Here is a 22,994-nt window from a genome sequence, read left to right as displayed (position 1 = left end):
ATCACGAGGTTATCAAGGATTAATCTCCCGTTTTTGATGGTTGATCTTAACACGACGATTTGGTGATATGATCTTCAGATCAGTGTTGGTCAGGCCAGTATCCAGGGAGGGTCTAGGGGGGCTGGCCAACCCTAAATTTTTGCTGCTCCACCTAAACTTTCACTGCAGGCTTGGAAATGAACTCTAATATGGTGATGAACTGGATCAACCCCTAACTTCAGCCGGCTCCCCTACATATTTGGACTGGCTACGGGCCTGGTGTTAGTGCAACACATTATCCTTAATTCGATGATTAACTTTGGCTTAATCCCTATCCACGGATTAATCCTAGGTTGGTGCAACTGAGCATGAGTGTTTAATACATTAGATATTCTCTCTTATACACTTCAATTTTGTAAGGATCTATCGATAATTTTCAGTTCGAGACTATGAGACTCATCAACAGCTGGCAGTGTTAATTACGTAATTGTATCTATGGTCATGCTTAACTTGGACTTTGAACCATCACATTCACCGCACTTCTGCGCCTCTCCCGGCTTGCTCGAGGTACTTCTTCCCAGATGGTGTGACAGACTAACGTGACCCACGACGACCTTTGCCACATAATCATCTCCTGCACCTTATGCAAACTTCGTATTTTATATAACTCCTTATATGTGTTACAATTTTATTGGCGAGCAGTTTATATATATTAGTCCAGGAGCAAAATTTCAAAATCAGACACACTCGCCCATCAAAAATGATGGTCGCCAGTATCACTCACTTATAAATTATGAGAGCCCCACCTCGGCCTTTGATTTGACAAAGTACGAGGTCATATCGTGGAATCAAATTCCACAATTAGACAATTAGATTCAGGATTGCGTTGGACAGTTCATATCAATGACAATTATTTTCTCACTCACTCGCACTTATTTTCGTGCGAAACGGAAACTGCGTAGTCCTGTTTGTTTACACAGAAACCACTCCTACTAAATACTAGTCACCAACTTTAAATTTCTAGTCGACAATGGCGACCTGCGAACGGAAATTTTGAACCCTGCCTTAGTCAATAACTAATTTCAAGGATTCTTATTCTTCTTTTTAGTATGGGAGTAGCAGCAGCTGAGAGTATGATTGGAAATACTACATTTGACAGTAGCGACGAACAGTTTCGTTTTATTGGATTATTTATAATAAGGAAAACGGAGGTAATATCAGTAATATGTTAAGTTTTTATTAATATTTTCAATGAATTTTCTTTAAAACATGTCATTATGTTTCCTTTCAGTGATGCCATTTTCAGCTCTAAAAAATCAATTGTTCGCAGGTTCTGAGAATCTTAGTGTAGTATTTGGAGTAAGACAATCTCCAAATTCTGGAAGAGAAAATTCAAATGTAGTTACATAATCATATAGTATAGATGATCCGAGTGAAGGTCGTCCGTCGGAGAGTATAGCTTCCAACGTGATAAAAATTAAGAAGTTAATGTTTTAAAATACACTTGGAACTATTCATTGTCAGCTATGAGGTGAAAATTAGTAAGGGATTCGTTCACGTCATGCGAGGCGATTTTTTTTAAATTAAGTGTTATTTTGACTGTTCCTGCTGCAGCGCTGTGGTCGGCATCCCCTTCCTGTGCGCTGTATTCCTACCTCTATTGGCAAGCCAAAGACGACACTACGCTAACATTCGATCATGTTTACGTTAGGTTGTGCGTAGTTAAGATGATTCCATTGATTAAAAGTCCTGCCAACTGTGAAATATTGTGCGATTCCTTTTCTTACTAGGGATGATTCCATACCGAGACCAAGTAAATTGGGAAAACGTATATATCTTCTGAAATCTTTTGCCATGACAAGTACGAAACCGTTTTCAAATGACGGGCAAACCCGCAATCTGACCCTATAAGGGACGTGTTTGTTGGTGGTTATGACCTTATGTATGTCATATTCGACAGAAGTAAAACTGAATGTTACGATGCATCACACGTGAGTGTCTCAGCCCATCATGATCCTTTTCGGCTTATTTCTAGAAAATGACCCGGGCAAGGGTGTTATAATATCACTTTGTACCCACACGTACCCATTCGATCAGTGTTACCAGTGAATTGTAAATACAATGCTTCAGATGGTTTCTGTACCACTAGATGCATATCCATGAAATGTGGCATAAACATCATTCATCACTCGTGAAAATATACTGTGAATGTATTCATCTCCCAAGAACTCCAGTTTGTCAGCATTACCAACTAGTTTTAAAAATGAAAAGCTGTAAAACAGGTTCCGTTCGATGAGACGTTTATACACCAAGCTTAGCAGAAACCTCACACGACGCTATAACTATAGTAGGGCTAACAAAAAAATGGTCTTTGAGGTTTCTTACCACATGCGAAAGGAAAATGCAGCTTCTACATTGGTGCAAGTGCTACCAAACATGGTTAGTCTGTCTTACACCATTAGTTAAATGATCATTGTAGATGCACTGAAGAAAGCCTTGATATGTGAGTAGTAAAACACCATTGTGAACTGTCTGAAACCCGCTCTTGCTGCCTCTGCTATAAAAGACGATGAGTGTCACTGTCTCCCAACCATTCTAGGCTGTCAGTGTTACCAACCAAGTGTAAGCATCATAATGTTGTAAATGACGTGCGTGTCATTGAACGAATATATAACGAATGTGACAGAAGCAGCACTGGACAATGAAAAACATATGGTGAGTGTAACCGTGTCCCAAGCACCCCAGTTTGGCAGTGTTGCCAAATAATCCGAACATTCAAGATTTTCGCATGAAGTCTACATCATTGGCGGACATAATTAGACTGTAATAGACGCCATGTTTGTACTATGTTCGTGTAAACCTACAAGCACCTGTTTTGTCAGTGCTTCCAACCATTTTAGAATACATTTGCTCGAAAGTTTGCCTGGCCATTGCAAGCATAGAAACAAAATTTTGCATATATATTATTGGACACAACAGCAAATATACTGTGGTTCTTACCATTCCCAAGCACCCGAGTTTGTCAGTGTTGCTAACGTTTTCAAAAGGACAGTTCTTCAAATAGCAGTATAGTAAGACGGGATTACTTTGCACACAGGGGGTTATTTTGCACAAAATATGAAGAGTTTGACATTACACTGTTAGGAAAACGAAAAGCAGTAAAGGAGAAGCTTCAACTGCCACCGTAAGATAGAACATCTAACTGTATTTTGGCTATACTTTTTGCGGTTAACATCAGTTATAATTACCGGGAGGGTTCGTTATTGTAGATGTATGGAAAGCAGTCACTGTAAAGGACAACAAAATGTGAAATATATCACGTATAATTCCGTCAAATTTCCGTCAAAGTTAAGTCACTTTCCTAGAATAAGATGTGTATAATGGGACTTTGATGCAATAGTTGAAATTGAAATGTGTAACGTTTTAAAGCCATAAAAAAGTAAAACTGGGAGAAGACGGTTTCGGCCTGTACTCGGGGTTACTTTGAACAGGTCTAAATTACCGCATAGGTAGGAAATGGTTACTACTGGAACCTCCTGCATTCTCAGTTTACTTAAATTTCCTATTTAGGTAGACTCCAAATGAATTTCTTGTTGGGGAATAAATTATGAACAGTGGCGGATACAGAAAAGTAGTTTGAGAGGGGCTTCACTCACAAAGGTTTCGCTTTTTTTTTTTTTTTACAGAAATCCCTAGACTTTGGGAGGGGGTTTGCAGCTTATACGCATAGGAATGACTAACATTAGATTTTTTTAAAAAATGAAATCATGCAATTTTGGGTGGGTCTCAGCCTGAAAATCCCAAACCCCGTAAATCTTCCACTGATTACGGTTGGGGTGATATTCTTGGACATAAGGAATAATCAAGGCAAATCAGTTCATGGGATTTTTTTTCCGTTTATTAGTTGGCATTTTTGGGGACGTATGCTAAACTATCAGAATGTGGTCCTTATGCCGGTACCAAATAATATATAATTTTCTATACAAATATCGATAATTCATACTAAGTACTGGTACCAATACCATTATTGTAATATCAATATTTGTAGACTGCATGTAGTTTTGTGTAGGAAGTGGAATGTATAAATACTGAAGGGAAAACATTGCAGAGAAACGCTATGTTAGTATGTTGAATATATTTTTTGTATGTCGTGAAAAGTAACCTCACCTATGGGGTTACTTTGCACCAAAGTTCATATTTCAATAACTATGGTCATACTGAATGTTTACTAATGAACTTCCACTAATGGTTTCCTTATATATCTAGCTATTACGTGTTTAAAATACAGTGTTCTAAATCTTTATATTTGTAAGATACATACGATTTTCTTTAAAATTGCTTAAATCATGTACAAAGTATCACCGTCTTATGGTATACAAGGCTGGTGGTATTTTTATATTGTCTAATAATATGAACATGCGGTTTTCAACACTGAATTATTGGGAACTTGGAATGATTGGGGGATGTTTCTGGCTCACACTCAACGTCTTTTTGCTGTAGTGTCGTGGGATGTTTCTGGCAAGCTTTGTGCAATTTGGCATCGTATGAAACCTGTTTTACAACTTCTCATTTTTAAAATTGTTTGGCAACACTGACAAAATGGGGTTCTTGGGAGAGGAATACGTTCAAAGTATATTTCCACTACTGACGAATGATGTTTATGCCAAGTTTCATGGATATACATCCAGTGACACAGAAACCCTCTGCCACATTATATTTACAATTCGTTGGCATCACTGACCAAGTTTGTGTGTGCAAAGTGATATTTTCAAACCTTTGCCAGGGTTACTTTCTAGCAACAAGCCGAAAAGGATCATAATTGGCTCAGGCGCTTACGCGTAATGCATTTTATCATTAATTTTTACTTCTGTGGAATACGACATACATAGGGCCACAAACACCAACAAATATGTCCCTTATAGAGTCAGATTGCGAGTTTGCCCATCATTTGAAAACTGTTTCGAACTTATCATGGTAAGAGCTTTCAGACGATATATAGGTTTTCCCAAGGCACTTTGTCCCGGTTTGGTTAGTGTTAAAGGCATGAAACTGGCTGAAATTAGAGCATTTGAAGATAGAGGCGCGAACTTTCATAACAAGAAGCAAAATGGACGACCTTCAACATCACTCAGCACTTGGTGCAGAAATTTCACAAAAAGTGAAAGAAGACAGAAATACAGTATTACGAAGTCGTCGTTTTCCGATAAATGACTACGCTATGCTCCTTCATTTTAAAAAGCCTCTGGATGGTCAATGAAACAACAACGATGACGAGTTCAAATATTACGTTTTATAGTGGCTGACAAATCAAGTGACGCATTATGACTATGGTATTCAAAAGTTTGTTGTACGATACGATAAGTGTCTTGTCATTGTTGGGATCTCTAGAAAAGTGAATTAAGGTACAGGCTTTTTTGTACTACAAACATATTGTAATATGACGCATCCAAGATTTGCATGAGTTTCCTTCTTGGTGCATGCTACGACGTTCTCATACTTGCACTGTAACCGCTGCACCAAGTCGATGGACTGATTTTTCCATTAGCAGAGATAGTCTATAGCATCTTGGTCACGAAATAATATACAAGCGGTTTTGCGGTACAACTTCGAGCTAGCTTTAAACGGAGACTATGGTTTTCTTTATCCTTACCAGAACGAAATTATGACTGCTTCTGTTTTCTTAGTATCGTTTTAGGTTATTAAGAAAAAATGAAATGATTTTTTTGAATTTTACTTCGAACGGTTATGCCGGTTAGGCTAAAGGAGACGGTGATGATGGGAGATGAATGAAATGGTGGAATGAAGAAAGTGGGAGGAAACGGGAGAACCCCGGGAAAACCCACGCACAAAGTTCACTTGGCAGAAGCAGAGTTTGAACCCAGGTCCCCATGCACCAGAGGTGAACGCTCTACCACTGAGCCACCGCGGTCCCTCTTAGGTTATTAAGAAAACATGTTTGTGACACAGACAGAATGCATGAGATCATTTTGATGCCACGAGAGCGAAACGCAATAGTCGTTGCTGATGATTGTAACAATCGTTATCAAAATATGGCACCCATTAGTCACACAACAGTAAGCAAGTTGATCACGCAATTCAGGAAAATATGGTCCGTGGCCAACGAATGAAAACCAGACAGGCCATACACGAGGACTGACGAAACAAATAGCAGTGTTGGCAAGAACTATCCCAGGAAAATAGTGTTAGTCGCACATCCATCATGAGTGTCCCTGCATGAGTGACACCCCTACAAGTATCAAGTGCATCATCATCTACTAGAAGATGACCAGGATTGGCATTTGGAATTCGGAGAATGAGCAACAGAGCAAATACGCCAAATTTACTGTTTTGCAAACGACTTCTTATTCAAAGACGATGCAAATTTTTACGTTTCTGGTGAGGTGAACCAATATAATGTTCACTAATGGTCGGCAACCAATCCCGTGGCATTGATGAAACATCTGGCATTCCTGAGAAAGTGATGGTGTGGTGTGTTATGTCAGGGACAAGTGTAGTGAGTCCTTTGTTAGTCAATGGTACCCTAATAGTAATCGAATATCGTGAAATATTGGAAGAAAATTTCCTGCCAACTCTCTTATCTGAAGATGGGACATTCTTTGTCATCTCCAACGTGGTGGTGCCTCTTACGCAATATTCAAATTGTCTTCGGAAATTTTTGGATATGAAGTTTACCAACTCTTGTCTCTGCAGACGTAGTTCTGTGCAGTGGTCACCACGTTTCCCTGACCTCATTTTCGTAGATTTTTGTTCTTGGGCGTATCTAAAGTCTGTGTATTCACTGAAAATTTTGAATATTGACCTTCTAAAGGACTGCATAACAAATACATTTGGAAACATTCCTGAAAGCACTTTGAGCAAGGTTTTGAATGAATAGGAAAAACGAATGACTTTGACAATTCAATGGAGTGAACAACACACCGAACACATCTTTTAGTCGGAAGAAGCATATGGTATTTGACTGACATTGTCAAACCAGAAACAACCCTAACTTCGTTATGGTAAGTGATAAAGCAAAACTAGACACAGATAAACCAGACTGAATTCATGTGCTTCGGATAAATTATATGTTTATGTCTCATGTAGCCTCAATGTTGTTGAAAAGTTAATGTTAAATGCCGTACTGGTACAGGACATGAATGTTACATTGTTTTGCATGCATTATAATATTTTACTGACATTCAACATCGTTTTGAAAACTATTGCATTATATTTTAATTACAAGTAGTATTTACGTCACTGTAAGGGGAATTACATCATGTGTGTCACGGTTGGTAGAAGTCAAATAATAATAGATACACGTTGCTACTTAACATAGCATATTTTTCATATACAATCCATAAGAAAATAAATGTTCTATTTTGTCAACTACATTAGATTGTCAATGAACGACATGCTTTTTCACGTCATAAACTTAATTTCTTTTGAATGTCTCGAAAACAAATCAGTGGAATTTACTCTGAGGCGTGACACTCCTTTGCTCCATTTGAGATATCGATGAATTTTTAGATAATATTATATTTATCCAGCACTAATGCTAGTTCTGGGTTTTATATTTTTATCTATGTTTTATACTATCGCCTTATGTGTACCGTAACGGAGAGGTTGATATATTCATACTTCAGTGTCAGTTTCCCCTTTAAAATTTGTGTGACTATCATATAGGATCTACGAAGCTCATCCAAGAAGTAACCTTCCCACGCCTCCCATAGGTAGGTAACCCTATGATGCACGAAGTGAATTCGTGCATTGAGAGAGTTAGGTCCTAGCATGGCTCTTGCGCCAGCGGTGCATCTTTAGTGCTGTTAATAGCGTCATGGCGGTGGTTGAAGATTACGTTCCTATTTCAGCTTCCCCTTGTGTGAAGTACCGGCAGAATGAAATTTTTGAATGCACAAGGTATAGCGAAGATTGAAATCCATCGTCAGGTGTGCCAGACGTATGAGCCTAACGTCATGAGCAAGCAGATAATGTCTTGCCGGTGTTACAACAGGACGTCAAAATGTGCATGATGAGGAGCGCAGTGGGAGGCAACCGTCATCACAGTCGACCTTGTTCGGGAACGATTACACCTCTTGGGATTCCCGCCATTTTAGCATCGGCATTTTCAAAATGACGGAACGGTGGAGCAGGGGCTGATCCGAGTGTGTCGATCGAGGCGATCGCCTCCTCCACCAGAAGAGGAAAATAAATAAAACCCATCCCAAAGTTTGGAGCTGTAAAAAGTAGCCTTAAGTAGCAGTATTACAACCTTACCGCCCCCCCCCAAAAGTACGTTCTGGATCGACTAGTGGGGCAGAGGAGGTTGTCAATTTGTAGTTCCAATCTCAGGTGGCCGAGTTCTATGGCACAGTTATAGACAAGTTGGTTCCACGGCATGACAAATGTCTAAATGTCGGTGGTGAACATGTTGAAAAATAGTTAAACACATCATGTATCTGGTACAATAAATGTTTCCATTCTACTGTGTTCTTTTTCTGTTTAATGCCTTTGGGAAAGTTACTCTCCGGATGTGGCCTCATATTTTCCGGTTTACAAAATATTTCATTTTTCTCGGAAACAACGTATCAGGGTTTACATTCACGTTATTTCTTTTAACTCATTGAGCTCTATTTCCAGATAAGTGACACATCATTGGATGTCTTACTGTTAAACTCTAATAACATTGCAAATATATTATTTTTCCTACGCACAATTCGTTTAAACATGCGGTATATGATTAATCCATAAGTAGTGCATGCTATTCTTTCACATTCTTAATATGATTTTTGTCTTCTTCAGATCTTTGTCAGTTCTCCTTATGAATATCCTCAGAAATTGGTGAATTACCACGTATATGAAACACAAGGGGAAAGTAATGGGCTGCTCTATGAACTGAACCTCTTTCCTATTGTGAGTTCTCCCAGTCTTCAAAGGCTGTCTGTGTACCAAAGGAGATGCTTGTTCAAAGAGGAAAAGAAGTTAGATACCAGTAGAATTTACACTCACGTTGCATGCAATTTTCAATGTGAATATGAAGAAGTTATCAAAAAATGCAACTGTTTTCCACAGATACTCTATAACTTTGGTAAGCGGTGCTATTTTAACGTGTTAATATAACTAAATATTTACAATTCAGGTTTTCTTATACTTTCAAATGCTTTGAACATGACACTTTGGAATTATTTTTTTTAAATAATATACTAACTGTATTACTTTACTAAAAAAGTTTTCGAAATATCCTAGAGAATTATCAGTAAGTTGTTTAAAATGATTCAGAGCTATTATCTAGTAGATTATGCATAACTAATACATTTTTTGAATGCTATAGTTTATATAGGTCACTATCTCTTTCCGGGCCTAATGTACAAACTGACATATACGGAGTTGTCACGTACTTAATCATCTGCTGTGTTGGGATAATTTTTCTGTGCCAAATTAGGTTGAACCATAGTTTATACTGAAGATATCTTTTTCTGAGTGTCGAACTTCCTTCTAAAATTTGAAACTAAATTTAAAAAATCGTAAATTTTCGAATTGTCTTTTTTAATTTTTACAGTATAACTTCCTTCGTTTTAGAAAGATCTACTTTGTACTTGTCAGGTATATACCTCATGAGAACACCTATTTTTTTTTAAAAAAAAAATGACCAAGTGTTGCCAACAAGGGAAATTAGAATTTTCTTAATTTTCGGTCAAAATATAGAACTTTTGAAAATTTATGTGTATAAATCCGCACGTATAAATACAAACACAAGCCAACTCACTCGAGTTTAACATTAGTTGTTCTTGAGTAAAACCAAGGGTACAGGTCGTTAAAATCGGGTAAATAGGGTACGCACGAAAAATTCTAATTTAGGTTCTAAACCCTGATTTGATTTTACTTTTCCGTTAACCACAATCATTTGTTTTAAATTACAAGCTACTTTTCTTAGATAATGGCATGATACTTCTGTGATGAACAACAGTTTGTGTACAACAGTGATGTACAACAGTGGTGTACAACAGTTTATTTTAAAATAGTTTGCATGTGTCTGCTAGCAGTGTTTCCAGCCATAGAAAATTTTAATTCCTTATTTTAGGAGGTAAATTTGAAAAAGAATCCCACTTTTCTCGCTATTATTGAAGCGCTTGGAGAATAAAGATGGTATGTAACAAATTGAATATGATGGGAAAATTGACTTTTACAACTTTGTCCGTTAACATACCACCTTCATCGTTTCTAAATATCTGCATTAGGACGAAGACTCACCAAATAATATGTTAGGTAGCATGAGTAACATATAACACTAGCATGAACAGCCATAATGCAACATTTCGAAAAATGTAACATAACACCTTTATCCTCCAAAGGCCTCAATTTTCCTCTTGTTGGCTACACTGGAACAAAAGTAACAATGCCTGAAACCCTCATCTTTATCCTACACAACGCAAGATAGAAATTTTCAATAGAGTAATTAGAGAAGCTGCAGCCCCTGTACAACTGTTGATCTTTGCTTCTGAGGAAAAAATCGTGTGTACGATGAGAAAGAATTATCTTTTCTATCTTCGTATGTCAGGTAGCTGTGTTTATGTTTATGTTTTGACTGTGTGTTGTCGATGCACTTGAGTAGTTTTTGAGGTGATTGAATTGATGTGGCGACAATGGTGCTAGTTCCAAAACATCTTAAAATTCGGTTAGAGATTTTTTGTTGGTATGATTTTTGGGAATTTTCTCTCCATAATTTCTCTCCAGTTGTGAACAGTGCAACGAAACATACGCCATAAAACTGCCACATCCTTGTTCTAAAAGACAAGTTCTTAACTATATCAATCGGGTAAATAATCTCTTTGTTATAATTCATTAACTGAAAGTCTATGAAAACGCCAAAAATGACTAGGTCCCGAAAGGGTTATAGCATAAAAGATTCAAGAGTATCCACGCAAAATGAAGTCAACCAATGCTTTTGTTATCATTTTTGCATATTCGTCTTGGAAATTAAACCAATTACTTTTCCTGTAACAGACAAATGCTAGTGTTAAATTAGATATTTACCTAGTACTGTGATCACTGCTCAAAAGCGTCCATGGAAACTTCATAACTGGTGGTGCTTTTGGGAAAAGTGCTAGAAGTCCAAGTCATTTCATTGGCATGTTTGATTATTATTTGATATCTTTCTTCCCGTATGAACATTTACAGTCGAATCACCAGGTACCAATCAATCTTAATAGTTCCTCACTTTGAAACTTGAATATGCACCGGTACAGGAAGTTCAGGTATTGTAAACCCACTCTTATAAAGTGGACTCTGCTGTTCTTTTCTGGCAGATTTCATTGCACGGAGTTGCAACTCCATCAGACGAAAGCTTCGTGTTCAACCACATCTAAATGGTTTCAGCAAGCTGGCCATTTAATGCAGCTGTCACACCAATTTATGCCCATGGAAAGTTTAAAAAATACGCTAAGGTAACTTTATTGACACCTTTTATCCTGTACTTCGCTTATGTAATATTATTCAAGCAATGCGATATAAAGATATATTGCTATATGTTATATTCTCTTGAGTTCATTTTGCAATGAATATAACTGAACTATCCAAAAAATTTGTAATCATCAATGGTGTGTAAAGTGGACCCCGTATATCGATTAATGTGAAGGAGAGTCCAATTTGCCAATTTTTTAACAGTGTTTCTTTACTAATGCTTTTAGTGTATTTATGACAGACAGTTTTGTATCTAGAACTTAACTTGCGTTTTAGATCTTGGGTACGCACACGTACTTGTGATTTGATTGCTGCTTTTTAAAATATGGTTAAAAAAGCCCAAAGTTCTCTCAAACCCATGACAATATTAATTATGATGGTTATTCTTCTTGTATTGTTTTGGTCAAATTAAAATAAAAGATTGGAAGGATCATACCACGCTTGCTCAGTTTGGGGATATTCCAGTAACATGTCGAGGTATAGTTTTTGAATACTTTTATTGAGAACACGAGGCACAAGTAATATAAATATAACATATATACTTAAAATACTCGCTTCACGTTTCGATTTAAAGAATTGCAAAAGGCGACCTGGTACCACAGTTAGGTTTCAGATTATTAGGACAAAATCCTCTAAATCCTCTAAACATTAATTCAAGTAATTAACAAGTATTATTTGATGTTCAATGTTGATCTTAATATGAAAAGAATGGGAATTTATTCCAACTATTTTTCAATATGTAAATTTAGACAGAAACGTCTATTTAGTATTGAGTTTAATAATTAATATGTGCAGCTTGGTCTTGCCAATTCTCGTTTAGGACTGACAAGCTATCCCAGGATTTTATAAACATGAATTTATGAAGCAAAGGTAATGGATCCGTAACCTGAGTTACTTAAGAAATGAAATAGAACGCTTTCTATTTGGAAACAGGTAGTGATGTGAAGGGGATGAAAAGAGGGTGAAAGCGAATAAGGATATGTTTGTGATAAATTTAAGTAAAACCTAAACAGCAATTGCTTGATGTTCTTGGTGATTGTCCAACGATGTATTATTGTCGGAGTATTATTGTCTTCCCTCTGGTACATGTTCTCAATGTAATCGATGGCCAGGCGGCTTGAGTAGAAGTTCTGTTAGGATGCATAGAAAAAGTAGTGTTTCAGTTAACTTATAAATATACAGACGCTCAGAATATCAGTTGACTGAACTAATAAATATATATACATTCTCTTAAATGTCATGTCATTCCTGTCAAATAGAAGAAAGTGCAAATAGTTATGTTACGCTTACTTAACGTGGGGAAAACAAGGAAATTAAAGTCAATAGTCGTGATCCGTGCGTCTACATATTCGTCATAGGATAACTTGTCTCCTAATCCTCTCTGTCCTCACCATTTCGTTGTTTTGTTCTAAGGCTTTGGTCACAAAAATGCCAGTTCAATGAATTGTCAAATGGATGATGAAACTGCGAAGTGTGTAGATTGACGTCAAACAAAGAGATTGTTGGAATGAGGACAAATGAAACAATTTGGAAGCTTATTGATTAAGAAAAATAAACGAATCAACACAAATGGAAATTCTTTTATGTTTGAGCATGAAAATGTACTATACAATACGCAGAAAGAAATCGAAATTAAAATTTGTCCTTTTGCTTATTATTATTATTATTATTATTATTATTATTATTATTATTATTATTATTATTATTATTATTATTATTATTATTATTATTATTATATCAAATTTATATTACAGGAATACATAATACTGAAAAAATACTTTAGATAGTTCCTAACTTCTTTTTGCCACTTCTTACGAGCTAATGTCGAATTAGCACAAGAATATCGCAACCCAAACACAACACTTTGAAAACTGCTCAGTAACAATAAAGTTCTTTGTTATTTCTTTTCTATGGCATTTCTTACTTAATAGTTCTTGAAGAGTTTTTATTTTTATACACACGAAGAAAGAATTTTTTTGAAGTCTTGTGGATGTAAGTCACTGAGTTTCTTCCTCATCTCGCTTCTTACAGTGATGTTCTTTCTTCTTTGTCTAGTCTGTTTTGATAGTTCTTTGGGCCTGTACCAACTAAGTGATAAAACATTGAATACATAAATTCAGAATATACCAAAAAAGTCTTCATGAAGCCATCACACATATTCATAAATATGGAAGCAGTCACACAGATGTTATCGTAACAGAAAATAGTACTAATAAATATACTGTATTGTTATAAATTCGAAATAGGTTTTATGTTTAATTAAGATAAAAGATTTCTTCCAACTTGTGTGAAGGGAAGGAGTTTAAGATGCTAATCGCATTGCCTCTTTGCATAGCTAGGCTAATGCGTTGTACTAAAATTGTTGGCCTTTGGCTTCGCGTGATTTAGTAATCAAATTAGAACCCAGTTCTTTCAAAAAATTGTGAGCTTCTTTGCTGAAAACCTCCATAATTCCAGTTGCAAAAGCAACGAAAATATGCTCTTCTTTCAGTTTAGAATATTTGGAGTGTTTTCTCTTGCAGACCACTTCAGCTGCACTACCTGCTTCGTTTCATGTTGATGGCAAATAAGATGGTGCAAATGTATCCACGCATGTGACATCCCATATCAACCGTTGACCCATTTTCCATGGAGTTAGGGTAATTCCATCTGGCCGCTTTCCATCTTCTCGAAACATTCCTGGTGGTTCCAAAATGCTTGGAAAATCAATGCTCGCTAGCGTTCGTTTTTTATGTTGTTCAATTCACCATGGCGTACTAATCTTCCTCCACTTTTAGTACAACTTAGTGCGTGTAACCCTTTTTCATCCATTCTGCTTTGGCATGTACAAATAAATGTATGGCAGATATTTACCCCCAGACGCAAAGCTACACATATTTGAAAAACTTTGTTATCTAAAAAGGTACCAATTGTTTTCGATGGCGTGGTTTGCAACCAAGCACCGGTATTTTTTCTGTAAAGCTTTCATACGCACAGTGTCAGTTATCCTTTCAGGAATTACTTCATTATCTATTACTTCCTGTAATAATATAGCATCCCAATTTTTTTGTAATTCTTTTGTCTCAGGAATTTTAGTGTTGTAGATCCCCTTCCAAATTTCCAAAGCCTCATTCATGTGGTGCATATATACGTTGTCAACTGAACTATTTAAAAACTATTGACAAGTGGACTCACCCCATGCCAAGAGGAAAGGAAGGCTGGTAGGCTAAAGTCCGATGCTTTCCGTATGTTTAGACCTCCTAGGCAGACTGGAAGGCTTGCATGTGTCCATGGGGTTTCGTTTAGGGAATAGATCATTATTAGCTGTAATAAGTTTTTCAAGTAATTATCTATCTGTAAAACTTTAGATGGTCGTCTTTTCATGTTGGTACAGTTCTTAAAAAGTACGTTAGTTTTGGAATTCCGAAGCAATTTTTGAGAAAAAAAGCTATGTGATTTTATAAACTTTTTAGTCTCTCAGTTATTACTTTGAAACTATTCATATGTTTCTCGAAATTGAGATTATATTCTTCTTCGTGGAGCGGAGACCCTAATAACGATAATTCATTTGGTTGTAAAATACGTATGCTTGGCAACAGCTCTTCAAATTGGATTTCGACGCATGTGTCTATTTTACCCGATGTGTAATAGAGTTCACATTACGATGGATTCATCTCTAGTCCAATTTTCTTAGATTCTATAATTAAATGCTTCATGTCCTCTATGACTACATTCGGCGATCCTCCTAAGGTTCCATCATCCAAATAAAAGGCGTTCAATTCAGAAAAAAGCGCTTAGACTATCGGATGAATAGCCAAACTAAACAAAATTGGACCTGCAACAATTAATAATCAAAATATGAAAAATATATCGCTGTATATCCTTGGTTCCTAAACCTTTTGAATTAAATAAGAGTCAATTAAAATAAAATACACTTCGTTCCTTTTCGTGATATCCTTTCATCTTATTTATATTGTTTTTTATTTATGTTGTCTTGCCAACGGCATGCCACAAACCTTATTATTTTAAACATTCGAAAATCTTATTTATTTATATATTCAAATTATATCTATTTTCTTCTTTTTCTTCTGAATATAAAAATCAGCAAGCCTAGTATTAATATACAATGTACAAGCCCAGTATACATTGTACAATTGTATATTATTTTTTATGCAACGATAATAATCAAAATATGATAATATATCGCTGTGTAGCCTTGGTTCCCAAACATTTTAAATTAAATAAGAGCCACATTAAAAAAAACACACTTCGTTCCTTTTCGTGATATCCTTCCATTTTATTTATAATCTGTTTTTTTTATTTATGTTGTCTTGCCAACGGCATGCCACAAACCTTATTATTTTAAACAGTCGAAAATCTTATTTATTTATATATTTACATTAATTTTTCTTCTTCTTTTTCTTCTGAATATAAAAAGTAGCAAGCCTAGCATTAATATACAATGTACCATTGTACCGTTGTATATTAAGCTATAATGGTACATTGTGTATTAATAAAAGGCTTGTACATTGTATATTAATACTAGGTTCTGGTGATATGGAAACGGTTGAACCCATGTCAACGTTAGATACTTACGATCAACTTTCTGATATCGACTTATTATATTTTTAATTTATGTTATTTAATCTTTGAGTTCATATGTATGATCGTAATTATTCAATTTATATCTACATATCTCTTAGTGTTATAGGTTTTCTTTAATATTGGTGCTTCCTGTTATTTATGTTTTATTATGATTACTAAAGGCAATATTAATCACATTATTCATGTTTTATGTTATAAAATATGATTTAAAGCAATTTTATAATGCGAGACTGTAAGGACTTCGTATCTCTAACAATTCTAGTTTTTATGCTATTGGTCTATTTGATTTTTTTTTTGTAAATAATATAAATGTTAAGTAATAAAATATGATATTTTAAATGTAAACATTTATAAGTAATGACCATTATCTACTTTTAATGTCATATATATTATGGAGAGAGTACGAGTAATGAAAATCGAGTTAATGCGTTATCCAAATAATAACTATACATCTTTCTCAAAATATTGTTCATGATGCCTAAATAAATAATTTTTAAATTCTAACAAAGAATGAAATAGCCCCGAAAAAGAATCAAACAAACTGTAAAAGTTTTTAATGGACCTGAAAAAGGGCTTAAGAGAATTAAATAACTTGTAAATGTAATTTCGAATGCGCCTTATCATCGATGAAATGTATAAAGGAATGAAAAGAATAAAGTTTAAAATGAATATAATAATGAAGATGATAATAATAGTATTATAGAATTAAATATGATATATGTATATATAATTATATGAATTGTAATTTTTAAATATACGAGCTGCATTCGTAAACTCGGATAATTCTCATATGTATGTAAACGGTCCAGAATTCTTTTTCCTTTTTTTTTATAAAAGTTAATGAATAAAAAGGAAAATTCCGTTCAGGCACCATAATATACAACGGTACAATGGTACATTGTATATTAATACTAGGCTTGTACATTGTATATTAATACTAGGCTTGTTCATTGTATATTAATACTAGGCTTGCTGATTTTTATATTCAGAAGAAAAAGAAGAAAATAGATATAATGTGAATATATAAATAAATAAGATTTTCGAATGTCTAAAATAATAAGGTTTGTGGCATGCCGTTGGCAAGACAACATAATTAAAAAAAAACAATATAAATAAAATGAAGGGTATCACGAAAAGGAACGAAGTGTGTATTATTGTAATGTGGCTCTTATTTAATTTAAAAGGTTTGGGAACCAAGGCTATACGGCGATATATTTATCATATTTTGATTATTATCGTTGCAGACCTGCAGGATCTCCCTGTTGGCATCCTACTTGGAATGAGATAGTTCTTTCTCCATAAAATAACATTGATGGATATAGGTCTGATTTTGCCACCCTTTCTTCGTAATGCACACAAATTGGACTGAAATTAAAATATAATTTTAACATTGATCTTATAATGAAAATTCACGGTTTCAAATAAATATTGTTTGTCACCTTCGTAGAACTTCAGTCCAATATGTTATACGCAAAATGTATTATTATTATTATTATTATTATTATTATTAATAATAATAATAATAATAATAATAATAATAATAATAATAATAATAATAATAATAATAATAATAATAATAATAATAATAATAATAATAATAATAATAATAGATACAATTCAACTTGCTGAAAACGATATCTTCACAATATGAGAGTTGTTGCTTCAGAAATTGTTTAGTTTGCCAATCCTGTTACCGAAAGGAATACTTCACACTTTCTTTTGGACGCTGTACAAATTTAGTGGCATTAAATTAATAACTACTTCTTATAATAAACTGGATCCTTGTTTAATGATCATCTTTAATATATCCATGTGCGGGGTTTCCAAATGTTCTTGTTTCCCCATGCATTTCTTCTTTTTTCTTGCAAACAAAGTCTGTATGCTCATTTTTTAAAACTATAGTAGGGTATCGGATTGTTTAAAGAAAAGAAATCGGACCAAGTCATTTATTAGAAGTACTTCCCTAAATGTGTTTACGCAATACTCGAAGGGAATCAGCTAATGTTTAAACGACCAGTGATTTTAGGTTTCTTGTGGACATCTCTGGTGATTACTATGTTATAGATCTTTCGTTTTATTTTTAAGTTCCGCATTGCGTTTTCTATTTCTGTGTTAAGGAATAAGTTTCAATGGATAGGTAGTTTTCTTATGGAGGTGGATTGAGGATTTTTTTCAAGAACCAATATCCCGAAACGCAAACATTCTAGTTCATTGATTTATCCACTAGTATTAGAATTATTTAGAATGAGAAAGAAAATGATAAAATAGATGAATTCATCTTGCTTACTAGAAGTAAATCTTACTTAATTACGTATTTACGGTACCGACGAAATGTTGTTCTGCATTCGACATTGTTAGCTAATACAATGGATACATCAATCACATGTGGGATACGCCCTCACCTCCAATATCGACAATGCCTAATATTAACAGCAGAGGACCCTGTTTTGTTTCTATTTATCGGATTATTGTTCTCTCTTTGACACACGGAGACCACTTATCACACAGAGTTTACTTATTTTGTTATGACTGTAACGATGTTGGAAAGGGCGCAAATGTAGCCCACCAGAAAGGCTAAAAAAATTCAGAGCCAAGTGACCTTCTACACACATAGTTAATAACCATTCTACCTCAGGTCAATTTGCAACACTTTTGAACTACTTCTAATGGCTTCTTCGACTTACCCATATGTTACGGTACTTAGAAATCAAATTCGTTGCCATAAACCTAAAACGACCTTCCGATCCATATCCTCCATTACGTTCTATGTAAGTAGTACTATTTTAAGTAGTTACTATTTGGTTTCTACATTGTCTTCACTACTACTGTTTTATCATCAGCTTCTCTTGATACTTCCTAATTGTTTTGTTCATGCAAGTAGAAAGCTTCCAGTTGGTTCCAGCTCTTCTTCCTATCTTTTTAGGCCCATAGATCTTCTGATATTGGGCTTTTCCTCAAGCCGAGGTGGCAAGTAATAATTAGTTTACGACCTGAAAATAACATATTCTGAACGCGATGACACAGCTCCATTTATACATAAATAAACTTGTCAGAAATTCATTCAACAACAACATTATAATTCGAAGAGGCATTTGTAGTTCACTGTTACTTTGTTCTATCAAATATTGAATATGTTATCATATATACCCACAACATAGTTGCAGAATACTATATGCTTCACATAAAAGCAGATATTATAAACTTTATATTCGTAAATCTCAGTGTGTATTTTTTAAGTCCTTGTTGAAAGAAATATATGAAAGTTTAAGCAATATTAATAAAAAAGTTTTAATAAAGAAAGACAAACACCTTTTCTTAAATTATTTTAAATAACGCCAATCTAATTTATTATGATTTAAATATTAAAACGTCAATGAAATTCTATTCATAGGTAACTATAATCCATGTGATGTAGAAGGTTTGGCTTGCATTGCCAGTTTTAAACGTAAGTATGTCTTCCTTGATGATAATGCTAGTGAGTTATATATTTTAAAAACCAATTTAAAATATATATTACTTTATTAATGCTTGTTTGGATATCCACAATATTGATAAGCTAAATTTGTATCACACACCCGTTTCTGTAAGTGCAAGGACATCTTTCTTAGAAGAAGTGATCAGAAAACAGTACTCAGGAACCAATTGTTAACATCAAATCTATAGTGATGTTTCATGTAGTTTCGAACATTATACAGTAATTTTCCTAAAACACTGGTTAAATAATCACATTTACAAAAATCATAAAATCTTAAGTGGAATCTTCATTTACCTTATGAATGTAATGCTCTACTGTCGTGACAATTGCAATCTCTCATTTCCTTGATTTCGTTCTTATTACTTTTTTGTTAAATCCTATTTTAATTATGTCTGATGAATTTTCAATATGTAACATGGCTACCATTCAAATTTACAATCTTTGTTTATATTATTTTAATTATGGTTGTTGCTGTTTAAACCTGGATCATATCTACTTTCTATACTTTTATTACTTGTTTATCGTATATGGCTGATGTACTCTTAATTTGCACCCTGTCTATTTTATACGTTTGCAAGTTTGCATTTATAATTTGAAAAAAGAACCACACACACACCCACACTCACGCATATATATATATATATATATATATATATATATATATATATATATATATATATATATATATATATATATATATAAAATTGACGACAAGCACAAAAATTGATTCCATAAATACAAGACACTAAAAATAATAAAATATACATAATCAATTTTAACTGTTAGAAATTGAACGGAATTTTAAAAATTAGGAAAATTTGGTGTAAAATTTGATTCGTCCTACATTCGCTTGCAATAAGTCGAAGACGAGAGTAGCACATTAATATTTTTTCTAAAGGTATCGAGTAACTCATTTTATTATAATAAATTGTTTGTCTTATTCTGCGAGGTACGATTACTGAAATTATGGAAGGTTAATATTACATATACCGTTATATTTGCTGGATTGCCTGCCAAAGCTATTAACCTTATGATATTCTACAACATGAAACAAATGCTAAATTTTGAATTCAACACTAAATTTTAGTCTCTTCCTTATAATTTATTTTAATTTTATAAAGACAAATATCGTGTCAATTGTGAGTGGATAGGTCTAAACATCGTCGAGTGGAATTTTTGAATGTTTTTAATACAATTATTGATTTTGCAGTGACGATTGGTTTAGAGCTTGAATTATAACATCTGGTTATATGTTACTGCATGAAAACTCGTGATGTTAATGAATATATTACCATCCTACTGTACACGTAAATGCAACTTAATTAACAAAGAAACCATATATATTTGTATGATATTGTCTTCTATATCAGTTTACAAGTGGAAAGTGTCGATAACATATAAGAAAGTAGTATGATGGGATAAACAAGTAATTGGATATAATAGGTAAATACACAAACAAGCAAAGAAATAATTAAGAAGTAGGTTCAACGTATAAGGAACAAAAATTAAGTAAGAATTATATATATATATATAACTGATCATTGTATTATCCTGTGCTACATCATTCGAAACTTTGTTCGATAATAAAACTTAAGCTAGGAGGAAGATAAGTGTATTACTATATGATAACTCTCGTTACTATATTACTAACGCAACTCTAGCCAACTGTATTTCTAGGTTTTTCATTAAAAGAAATCCAATCTCTATCAATATTTCAACCTAAGCATATCTCATACTATATTAATTGAAACTTAAATCCATTCTCCTAGACACAATCCAGAAAAGCATTAGCAGAATGGTGCTTCAGAAGCTCGAAAAACGCAGAAGGAAACAAAGCATAGACATAAGAGAATATAGAAGACTAAATAATGAATCGAGTTGAGAGACGGACAAAGCCAAAGAAATGTAATTGAGACAGATACGTAAAGAAATAACGGATCTTTAAGGAACCGGCAAATATAATCTGGTGTATCAGAAAGTACATGAATTAAGAGGGAAAGCTAACAAAATCATATATACGTATGCAATAGAAGATCAAAATGTCATGTAGTCAATAACCAACAAAGAATTCTTAGAATTTGAAAGGAATATCTAAAAGATGTGTATGATCAGAGGGATCGCACCCAAAGTCTCCAAAAAAGAGAATATTCAAAAGTAAAGTAATATAAGCCATCAAAGATATGCAAAGTAGAATGGCCACTGCAGACGACGACACTAGTAGATTTGCTCAAGGGATTAGGAGACAATGCATATGAAGTACTGATTTTACTTATTAAGAAGATCTACCTGTGTGAAGAGTGACCAAATTATTTTATTGATCATACAATGATTGCATTATACTAGAGGAAGCAAGCAAAAGGTCCAGAACCATTAACTCTATTTCCTACACTGGAAAGATTATTGCGCGCATATTGTACAGACGGCTGGAAAGTTAGATAGAAAAGGGTTTTTTGGAATATCAATTTGTATTTCGAAAAGTAAGAGGTAAAGATATGCTATTGTGTTTAGATCCAGTGAGGTGAGGGACCAGCAGATCATTTGGAACTCGCCGTCGTGTTCCTCGAACAACTCAATCACACTCCTGGCCTTGTGATATGACGCATTATCTTGTTGGAAAATGCCACTGCCGTTGAAAAAATTGTCGTTATGAAGGATCGTACGTTATTTTAACCAGTCCACGATAAACCTTGGCCGTCATGGTCCTTGCACGAGCTCCACTGGGCCCATGGATGCCTACATGAATGTTCCGCTGAGCATAATTGAGCCGAGCCAGCTTGTCTCCGTTCCGCTGTACATATGTAAAGGAGCTGTTTTCCTGGAAGGCGATGGATACGCACACACCTATCTACAAGATGAAGAAGATATTGGGATTCATGAGACCATGCAACGCTCTGCCACTGCGCCAAAGTAAAGTGGCGATGGTCACATCCCATTTCAGTCGTAGTTGTCGATGTCGTCGTGTTAACTTTAATATATTAATGGGTCGTCGACTCCGGAGGTCCATCGTTAGGAGTGTTATGAGCACTGTGTTCAGAAACACTTGTATTCTGCCCAGCATTAAAGTCTGATGTTAGTTCAGCCACAGTTCGCCGCCTGTCTTGTTTTACTAGTCTGCCCAGTCTACGACGTCCGACATCTGCAATGAGGTGGCGTCAAACCCATTGACATTTGGACGTCGTTTCATTTTTATTTCACCACTTGTTGAAGACACTCACTACAACACTTCTCGAAAACCCCATAAGTGCAGTTTTCGAAATCCTAGGCTCGAGCCTTTGGGCAATTACAATCTGCCCTCGGGAAAACTGAGATAGATCGTCTTCCCCATTCCACTCACGGCCAGCACGCTCGCTGATACTACATGCACCATACGTATTTCTGACTAACAGGCATTTCTAGTCAGGTGACGCTTCTATACGGGTTTATATTGATAGTAGGTAGCTGGTCATAATGTTCTAGCCGATCACTGTACATAATATTGAGGAATGCTACAAATTTTATT

At 34.7% G+C, this 22,994-nt stretch overlaps 1 protein-coding gene across 1 annotated transcript in view; it reads left to right on the top strand.

Annotated features, from left to right (window-relative positions):
• Positions 1-22,994, top strand: part of LOC145675317 (pickpocket protein 11-like) — a 147,954-nt gene that overhangs the window by 104,604 nt on the left and 20,356 nt on the right. The window contains exons 6-8 of the mRNA XM_081745725.1: positions 1,088-1,190; positions 8,779-9,064; positions 19,412-19,465. Of these exons, the coding sequence (XP_081601851.1) occupies positions 1,088-1,190; positions 8,779-9,064; positions 19,412-19,465 (443 nt within the window). The remainder of the gene's footprint in view (positions 1-1,087; positions 1,191-8,778; positions 9,065-19,411; positions 19,466-22,994) is intronic.

Source organism: Thermobia domestica, chromosome 1, assembly GCF_964235325.1.
Source record: "Thermobia domestica chromosome 1, izTheDome1.hap1.1, whole genome shotgun sequence".
In the NCBI taxonomy this organism is placed as follows: Eukaryota; Metazoa; Arthropoda; class Insecta; order Zygentoma; family Lepismatidae; genus Thermobia; species Thermobia domestica.
This window is presented reverse-complemented; position numbering and strand designations above follow the sequence as displayed.